This window comes from Coregonus clupeaformis, unplaced genomic scaffold (genome assembly GCF_020615455.1).
Source record: "Coregonus clupeaformis isolate EN_2021a unplaced genomic scaffold, ASM2061545v1 scaf0015, whole genome shotgun sequence".
NCBI classification, from domain to species: domain Eukaryota; kingdom Metazoa; phylum Chordata; class Actinopteri; order Salmoniformes; family Salmonidae; genus Coregonus; species Coregonus clupeaformis.
This window is the reverse complement of record NW_025533470.1, coordinates 1,210,001-1,220,000: the sequence shown is the minus strand read 5'-3', so window position 1 is coordinate 1,220,000 and position 10,000 is coordinate 1,210,001. Positions and strand designations below refer to the sequence as shown.

The window sequence follows — 10,000 nt, the reverse complement described above, 5'->3', positions numbered from 1 at the left end:
TGAATGGTGTGATGGCCAGGTGGTAAGGTAACCATATGAATGGTGTGATGGCCAGGTGGTAAGGTAACCATATGAATGGTGTGATGGCCAGGTGGTAAGGTAACCATATGAATGGTGTGATGGCCAGGTGGTAAGGTAACCATATGAATGGTGTGATGGCCAGGTGGTAAGGTAACCATATGAATGGTGTGATGGCTAGGTGGTAAGGTAACCATATGAATGGTGTGATGGCCAGGTGGTAAGGTAACCATATGAATGGTGTGATGGCCAGGTGGTAAGGTAACCATATGAATGGTGTGATGGCCAGGTGGTAAGGTAACCATATGAATGGTGTGATGGCCAGATGGTAAGGTAACCATATGAATGGTGTGATGGCCAGGTGGTAAGGTAACCATATGAATGGTGTGATGGCCAGGTGGTAAGGTAACCATATGAATGGTGTGATAGCCAGGTGGTAAGGTAACCATATGAATGGTGTGATGGCCAGGTGGTAAAGTAACCATATGAATGGTGTGATGGCCAGGTGGTAAGGTAACCATATGAATGGTGTGATGGCCAGGTGGTAAAGTAACCATATGAATGGTGTGATGGCCAGGTGGTAAGGTAACCATATGAATGGTGTGATGGCCAGGTGGTAAGGTAACCATATGAATGGTGTGATGGCTAGGTGGTAAGGTAACCATATGAATGGTGTGATGGCCAGGTGGTAAGGTAACCATATGAATGGTGTGATGGCCAGGTGGTAAGGTAACCATATGAATGGTGTGATGGCCAGGTGGTAAGGTAACCATATGAATGGTGTGATGGCCAGGTGGTAAAGTAACCATATGAATGGTGTGATGGCCAGGTGGTAAGGTAACCATATTAATGGTGTGATGGCCAGGTGGTAAGGTAACCATGTGAATGGTGTGATGGCTAGGTGGTAAGGTAACCATATGAATGGTGTGATGGCCAGGTGGTAAGGTAACCATATGAATGGTGTGATGGCCAGGTGGTAAGGTAACCATATGAATGGTGTGATGGCCAGGTGGTAAGGTAACCATATGAATGGTGTGATGGCCAGTTGGTAAGGTAACCATATTAATGATGTGATGGCCAGGTGGTTAAGGTAACCATATGATTGATTTTGTAACTACAGGTTTTTTGTGTCTCGGGTAGATTTTTATGATTATTTGTTTATCTTTTACATATTAAGTAGACACTAAAATTATGTAAACTTTGTTTTCAGTTTTCAAATTATTGTTATATATTTTTTAAACATCTGTTTTTGCCTTGTCTCACACACTTTTGATATTCTGTTACGTTTTACACAAATTCTGAAAATATTTAATGCACCTGGTTAGACGTTATGTACATAGCAAGTCAGATAAATAATGCTACAGTGCATTCGGAAAGTATTCAGACCCCTTGACTTTTTCCACATTTTGTTACGTTACAGCCTTATTCTAAAAGGGATTAAATCGTTTTTTCCCTCACCAATCTACACACAATACCCCATAATGACAAAGCAAAAACAGGTTTTTAGAAATCTTAGCAAATTTATTAAAAATGAAAAACTGAAATATCAGACTATTTACTCAGTACTTTGTTGAAGCACCTTTGGCAGCGATTACAGCCTCGAGTCTTCTTGGGTATGATGCTACAAGCTTGGCACAACAGTGTTTGGGGAGTTTCTCCCATTCTTCTCTGCAGATCCTCTCAAGCTCTGTCAGGTTGGATGGGGAGCGTCGCTGCACAGCTATTTTCAGGTCTCTCCATAGATGTTAGATCGGATTCAAGTCCGGGCTCTGGCTGGGCCACTCAAGGACATTCAGAGGCTTGTCCCGAAGCCACTTCTGCGTTGTTTTGGCTGTGTGCTTAGGGTCGTTGTCCTGTTGGAAGGTGAACCTTTGCACCAGTCTGAGGTCCTGAGCGCTCTGGAGCAGGTTTTCATCAAGGATCTCTGTTCATCAAGGATCTCCGTTCATCTTTGACTCGATCCTGACTAGTCTCCCAGTCCCTGCCGCTGCAGCTCTGTCAGGTCGGATGAGGAGCGTCGCTGCACAGGTCACTCTGACAGAGCTCCAGAGTTCCTCTGTGGAGATGGGTGAACCTTCCAGAAGGAAAACCATCTCTGCAGCCCTCCACCAATCAGGCCTTTATGGTAGAGTGGCCTGACGGAAGCCACTCCTCAGTAAAAGGCACATGACAGCCCGCTTGGAGTTTGCCTAAATGCCCCTTTAGGACTCTCAGACCATGAGAAACAAGATTCTCTGGTCTGATGAAACCAAGATTGAACTCTTTGGCCTGAATGCCAAGCATCACATCTGGAGGAAACCTGGCACCATCCCTACTGTGAAGCACGGTGGTGGCAGCATCATGCTATGGGGATGTTTTTCAGCAGCAGGGACTGGGAGACTAGTCAGGATCGAGGGAAAGATGAACGGAGCAAAGTAGAGAGAGATCTTTGATGAAAACCTGCTCCAGAGCACACAGGACCTCAGACTGGGGCGAAGGTTCACCTTCTAACAGGACAACGACCCTAAGCACACAGCCAAGACAACACAAGAGTGGCTTCAGGACAAGTCTCTGTATGTCCTTGAGTGGCCCAGCCAGAGCCCGGACTTGAACCCGATCGAACATCTCTGGAGAGACCTGAAAATAGTGCCACGTTGAAAGTCACTGAGCTCTTCAGTAAGGCCATTCTACTGCCAATGTTTGTCTATGGAGATTGCATGGCTGTGTGCAAAGCAGTCATCAAGGCAAAGGGTGGCTACTTTGAAGAATCTCAAATATAAAATATATTTTGATTTGTTTAACACTTTTATGGTTACTGCATGATTCCATATATGTTATTTCATAGTTTTGATGTCTTCACTATTATTCTACAATGTAGAATATAGTAAAAACAAAGGAAAACCCTTGAATGAGTAGGTGTGTCCAAACCTTTGACTGTGGTACTGTATATATTGTATCTTTGTGTTGTTGTTGTCAGGTAACATTCTGATATTATGGTTGTTGTAAAAACTGTACTTCTGATAAATGAGGAGGACAAAACAGGATATATTTAGTTTTCTATATTTTTATTTAATGAAGATTCATGTATAGAATAAGGATAAAATACAGTTTAACAAAATAGAAAATAAGAAAATAAACAAGTAACAGTATTTTTCAAACTTATTTCATAGTAAATTCATATGTACACACAGGCCCATCCTTCAAATGAATTGTTGTCATTGTCACCATCCACTCAGGACTGTACAATGTCAAGTAAACGTAGTGAACGTAGTGACCCTATTGGAGTCATATAAATGGATACAGTAAAAGGTACAGTACTTCATCATTTAGCTTAGATTGTTTTAGATCATTTAATGTACATTTAATGTGGCCCACTGTAGCTCAATTGGTAGAGCATGGTGCTTGTAATGCCAGGGTAGTGGGTTCGATCCCCGGGACCACCCATACGTAACAATGTATGCACACATGACTGTAAGTCGCTTTGGATAAAAGCGTCTGCTAAATGGTAAATTATAGCTAAAGTTAATCACCTATACACTCTCCCTCTTCCCTCTCATTGGAAGTAGATACTTCATTTAGCTTTGATTCTTTAAATCATTTAAATGTCTCTTCCCTCAGATTGGAAGTAGATTCTTCATTGTAATTCAGCTCACAGTATAAAGTGTTAACATGATGTTGTAAAACGCAGAGACATCAGCTGGTCAGGAGTGCTGTGATGAGGTGTGTGTGTGTGTGTGTGTGTGTGTGTGTGTGTGTGTGTGTGTGTGTGTGTGTGTGTGTGTCTGTGTGTGTGTGTGTGTGTGTCTGTGTGTGTGTGTGTGTGTGTGTTTTCACTGCAGCTGCTCCAGCAGAGGAGAGCAGTCCTCCAGTCTGTCTAATCCCTCTACGACCTCTATCAGACCCTCCACCTTCTCTCTGGGAAGGACCGCCCCCGCGTTGCTACGGAACTTCTTCCTCAGGCTCTCATTGGTCAACGGGTTACGCCAGTGACCGTAGAACGTATCACAGCGTCCCTTCAGGACGTCCCCGCCCACCAGCGTCACCTGCACCTCGCCGTACATGCGGTCAAAGTTAGCGGGGTTGTCATGGGGATGCTCGACGTGGACACGCCCCAGCAGGGTGTGGAGGTCGGGGCGCTGCAGTGCGTCCTGGGAGAATGAGTCCACGGTGACTTCTCCGTCCAGCAGCGCAGAGCAGGCGTTGAACTGGAAGGAGTGTCTGGCCTCATGCTCCGACTCCGGGAACGGACGATCAATGTACTTGGAGCGGGGAACCCTGAGAAGGATGTCCTGGACCTGACCTACGACCTCTGACCCCTGCTCCCCCAGCAGCAGTTTGTGTACGGAGGCAGCAGCGTCGGCTACCCAGTGCATCCCCAGGTGGGCCGGGAACCTCTTGAACGCTATGTCCTGGTCCTCCAGGAGGAACCGCAACTCCTCCTCTGGGGAGGTCAAAGGTCGTGGGGCGTAGTCCTCGTAGAAGGCGCTGAACCCTGCCACCCCGGCGGTGTCATCCAGGACCCTGGGTGAGGCCTCCAGACCTCTAGAGGCCAGTAGAGCTGCCTCCAGCCCCAGCCGCGCCGCGTTGCCGATGTGGAGGGGTTTAGATTGGGTGGCCGCGTTGGCCATGGGGGCTCCTGATAGGCTGGCAGCGATGGCCAGGGCGTGGCTACACTGGGAGCGTTCCAGAGAGAGGAGGCGGGCGCAGGCTGCTGCACTACCCAGAGTACCCACAACAGTAGGGGGGTGGAACCTGGAGGGAGAGGGGGGGTGGGAGGAGAGAGAGAGAGAGAGGTCAGATGTTAAGGAAGCACAGGTCTGAAGACGAAACTAAAACTAAACATGTCTGTTTTAGGAGCAAGTAACCTTGAGTAAACCAGCAAACAGCTCAGTCATGATGATGTCAGTGCTGGGTCAGTGAGGACAGGTCTCTGTCTACAGTGAGGACAGGTCTCTGTCTACAGTGAGGACAGGAGTCTACAGTGAGGACAGGTCTCTGTCTACAGTGAGGACAGGAGTCTACAGTGAGGACAGGTCTCTGTCGACAGTGAGGACAGGAGTCTACAGTGAGGACAGGAGTCTACAGTGAGGACAGGTCTCTGTCTACAGTGAGGACAGGTCTCTGTCTACAGTGAGGACAGGTCTCTGTCTACAGTGAGGACAGGTCTCTGTCTACAGTGAGGACAGGTCTCTGTCTACAGAACAGAATGCTACAGGACAGGACAGCCATCTGGTTTATACAGCCTGCGTAGGGAGGAGAACCTGAGAGTCTATTTCAGTGGTCTTGAGGGAAATAACAGATTGCAAATCATTTCAGCATATTGTCCCAGTGGTGAAACAGCAGAGAGGGGGTACTGTTGTATAAACAGCTGTATGTCTGTGGGAGCATTCAGTGGAATCCACCACCTGCTGCACTCTATTAAACTAAACTAATTACACTGCCCAGTGTACCTCTTCTAGTACTGCTAGAATAGCACACAAACAGGCCCAATCAGTTCCACTTAACATCCCAGTAAAATATGGCCTCAGACGTGACCATCCTCTTAAAGCAACTCTGATGTTACCTTACTCAGGCTCTGAACTCCAAGGTTAACCGAGACCTCAACTTATTTTCCCAGGTCTGATAGATCCTGCTCTCACCTCTTGGGGATGTTGTGGGTTAGAGTCAGGGTTAGGTTAGGGGTCAGGGTAAGGGGTCAGGGTCATCGTCCTCACCTCTTGGGGATGTTGTGGGTTAGAGTCAGGGTTAGGTTTAGGGGTCAGGGTTAGGGGTCATGGTCCTCACCTCTTGGGGATGTTGTGGGTTAGTGTCAGGGTTAGGTTAGGGGATAGGTTAGGGGTCATGGTCCTCACCTCTTGGGGATGTTGTGGGTTAGTGTCAGGGTTAGGTTAGGGGTCATGGTCCTCACCTCTTGGGGATGTTGTGGGTTAGAGTCAGGGTTAGGTTAGGGGTCATGGTCCTCACCTCTTGGGGATGTTGTGGGTTAGTGTCAGGGTTAGGTTAGGGGTCATGGTCCTCACCTTTTGGGGATGTTGTGGGTTAGTGTCAGGGTTAGGTTAGGGGTCATGGTCCTCACCTCTTGGGGATGTTGTGGGTTAGTGTCAGGGTTAGGTTAGGGGTCAGGGTTAGGGTTCATGGTCCTCACCTCTTGGGGATGTTGTGGGTTAGTGTCAGGGTTAGGTTTAGGGGTCAGGGTTAGGGGTCATGGTCCTCACCTCTTGGGGATGTTGTGGGTTAGTGTCAGGGTTAGGTTAGGGGTCATGGTCCTCACCTCTTGGGGATGTTGTGGGTTAGAGTCAGGGTTAGGTTAGGGGTCATGGTCCTCACCTCTTGGTGATGTTGTGGGTTAGTGTCAGGGTTAGGTTAGGGGTCATGGTCCTCACCTTTTGGGGATGTTGTGGGTTAGTGTCAGGGTTAGGTTAGGGGTCAGGGTCAGGGGTCAGGGTCATGGTCCTCACCTTTTGGGGATGTTGTGGGTTAGTGTCAGGGTTAGGTTAGGGGTCATGGTCCTCACCTCTTGGGGATGTTGTGGGTTAGAGTCAGGGTTAGGTTAGGGGTCATGGTCCTCACCTCTTGGTGATGTTGTGGGTTAGTGTCAGGGTTAGGTTAGGGGTCATGGTCCTCACCTTTTGGGGATGTTGTGGGTTAGTGTCAGGGTTAGGTTAGGGGTCAGGGTCAGGGGTCAGGGTCATGGTCCTCACCTTTTGGGGATGTTGTGGGTTAGTGTCAGGGTTAGGTTAGGGGTCATGGTCCTCACCTCTTGGGGATGTTGTGGGTTAGTGTCAGGGTTAGGTTAGGGGTCATGGTCCTCACCTCTTGGGGATGTTGTGGGTTAGAGTCAGGGTTAGGTTAGGGGTCATGGTCCTCACCTCTTGGGGATGTTGTGGGTTAGAGTCAGGGTTAGGTTAGGGGTCATGGTCCTCACCTCTTGGGGATGTTGTGGGTTAGTGTCAGGGTTAGGTTTAGGGGTCAGGGTCAGGGGTCATGGTCCTCACCTCTTGGGGATGTTGTGGGTTAGAGTCAGGGTTAGGTTAGGGGTCATGGTCCTCACCTCTTGGGGATGTTGTGGGTTAGTGTCAGGGTTAGGTTAGGGGTCATGGTCCTCACCTTTTGGGGATGTTCTGGGTTAGAGTCAGGGTTAGGTTAGGGGTCATGGTCCTCACCTCTTGGGGATGTTGTGGGTTAGTGTCAGGGTTAGGTTAGGGGTCATGGTCCTCACCTTTTGGGGATGTTGTGGGTTAGTGTCAGGGTTAGGTTAGGGGTCATGGTCCTCACCTTTTGGGGATGTTGTGGGTTAGTGTCAGGGTTAGGTTAGGGGTCAAGGTCATGGTCCTCACCTTTTGGGGATGTTGTGGGTTAGTGTCAGGGTTAGGTTTAGGGGTCAGGGTCAGGGGTCATGGTCCTCACCTTTTGGGGATGTTGTGGGTTAGTGTCAGGGTTAGGTTAGGGGTCATGGTCCTCACCTCTTGGGGATGTTGTGGGTTAGTGTCAGGGTTAGGTTAGGGGTCATGGTCCTCACTTTTTGGGGATGTTGTGGGTTAGTGTCAGGGTTAGGTTAGGGGTCAGGGGTCAGGGTCATGGTCCTCACCTCTTGGGGATGTTGTGGGTTAGTGTCAGGGTTAGGTTAGGGGTCATGGTCCTCACCTCTTGGGGATGTTGTGGGTTAGTGTCAGGGTTAGGTTAGGGGTCATGGTCCTCACCTCTTGGGGATGTTGTGGGTTAGAGTCAGGGTTAGGTTTAGGGGTCAGGGTTAGGGGTCATGGTCCTCACCTCTTGGGGATGTTGTGGGTTAGAGTCAGGGTTAGGTTTAGGGGTCAGGGTTAGGGTTAGGGGTCATGGTCCTCACCTCTTGGGGATGTTGTGGGTTAGTGTCAGGGTTAGGTTAGGGGTCATGGTCCTCACCTCTTGGGGATGTTGTGGGTTAGTGTCAGGGTTAGGTTAGGGGTCATGATCCTCACCTTTTGGGGATGTTGTGGGTTAGTGTCAGGGTTAGGTTAGGGGTCATGGTCCTCACCTCTTGGGGATGTTGTGGGCTAGAGTCAGGGTTAGGTTTAGGGGTCAGGGTTAGGGGTCATGGTCCTCACCTTTTGGGGATGTTGTGAGCCTCGTTGGAGAACCTCATCAGTCGTCCCTGGACCTCTATTCCCACGTTGAACGCAAGCAGGAAGTCCCGCCCACTAGGCTTGCTGTTATTGGGCAGCATGTCGCATACCGCCAGCAGGGCAGGAAGGACTGCCCCCGACGGGTGAGTGGCAGGGTGCCAGGTGTCATCAAAGTCCATGGAGTGGGCCTGGAGTACAGACACACAACAGACACAGTTAGCCTGGTTAACAGACACAGTTAGCCTGGTCAACAGACACAGTCAGACTGGACAACAGACACAGTTAGCCTGGTCAACAGACACAGTCAGCCTGGACAACAGACACAGTTAGCCTGGTCAACAGACACAGTCAGCCTGGACAACAGACACAGTCAGCCTGGACAACAGACAGGATTACAGACCCAGAATAAAGACACCTGTTATTAACAGACTCAGTGTTTTGATGATAAATGTGTCATCACCAATCCAAGGAAGACAGTTGGTTTACCACACCAGACAGGGAACAGTAATACAGAGTGATCTAGTGGAATAATAGTCAGAGTGACTCTGTAGTGACTGAACAGGAATATAATAACTGTAGGAGGTCTGTCAGAGTGACTCTGTAGTGACTGAACAGGAATATCATAACTGTAGGAGGTCTGTCAGAGTGACTCTGTAGTGACTGAACAGGCCCAGGAATATAATAACTGTAGCGGGTCTGTCAGAGTGACTCTGTAGTGACTGAACAGGCCCAGGAATATAATAACTGTAGCGGGTCTGTCAGAGTAACTCTGTAGTGACTGAACAGGCCCAGGAATATAATAACTGTAGCGGGTCTGTCAGAGTGACTCTGTAGTGACTGAACAGGAATATAATAACTGTAGCGGGTCTGTCAGAGTGACTCTGTAGTGACTGAACAGGCCCAGGAATATCTATCTATGTATCCCACAGAGAGAGGCTCTAAGTTAAGCATGTTATTGGGCACAGAGGGGAGATTGTGTTAACACCAAGGACCTTCCCTCAGTACGTACTCCAGCCAGTCCACTCTGCTCTGCTCTGCTGGACTCCACCCTGCTGACATATCCAGCTTATTTTGGACATCAGGACTCTATGCTCTGTTGTAGGTCTGTTTTAGTTCTGACTGAGTTCTGCCAAGGCTGGAGCTAAATGACCTTAGCATGACAAGATGATGATCTGCCGGTCAGCGCTCCATATTTAGATTTCTGTCTGTCTGTCTGTGTCTGTGTCTGTCTCTAACTCTCAGACAGACCAGGAAAACCCTGGAGAGGTGAGGCCAGGGTTTTCATGACAGGCTGCTGTGTGTCATCCTCACCGTCTGGCTGAAGTACTGCCACAGCTTTAGATCGCTGGTTCTCCGTTGGTTCATGTTGTTCCTGACTACAGCTAGCAACGGTCATCGAAATGGTTAAAAGGGTTTCAAAACAATTCTAATAAATGCAACAGTTGGACAATGGATGAAGATCCTCCAAACTTTTCACATTTTAATAATCCATCAGATATTGATTGAATTATAGCACATAAAACATTTTACTGGCACAGACAAGTAATGTTTGAGTTCAGGGATTTTGGTGGGAATTCAGGTATTACATTTCTTGTAAAGTTTCACTTATTTTTTTTCTTAGAATGCGCTCATATATACATTTCCTTATTGTTTCAGATATTAGAATTTGTTATTTTGTGTTAAAATAAAGAACATGATATGTGCCTCATTTGCATAAATGCAATGCATTCGGAATGATTTACTTTAATAATTAGTTTCCGATGCCTGTGATGTTCTAATGTAATGACCTGGTTATTCTATCTTGTAGTTTGATATTTTATGTTATGTCCTCAGGGCACCATTGAAAATTAGCCCCTGGTATTAATAGTTAATATTTCAGCCATTACCGGGGTGTGTTTGAC

General features: G+C 48.0%; 1 protein-coding gene across 1 annotated transcript in view; it reads right to left on the bottom strand.

Moving 5' to 3' along the window:
* Positions 1–3,189: 3,189 nt before the first annotated feature.
* Positions 3,190–10,000, bottom strand: part of LOC121558036 (cis-aconitate decarboxylase-like) — a 14,218-nt gene continuing 7,407 nt past the window's right edge. Inside the window, exons 5-6 of the mRNA XM_045212465.1 lie at positions 8,082–8,287; positions 3,190–4,749 (exon numbers count right to left, since the gene is read on the bottom strand). Of these exons, the coding sequence (XP_045068400.1) occupies positions 3,828–4,749; positions 8,082–8,287 (1,128 nt within the window). The 3' untranslated portion in view covers positions 3,190–3,827. The remainder of the gene's footprint in view (positions 4,750–8,081; positions 8,288–10,000) is intronic.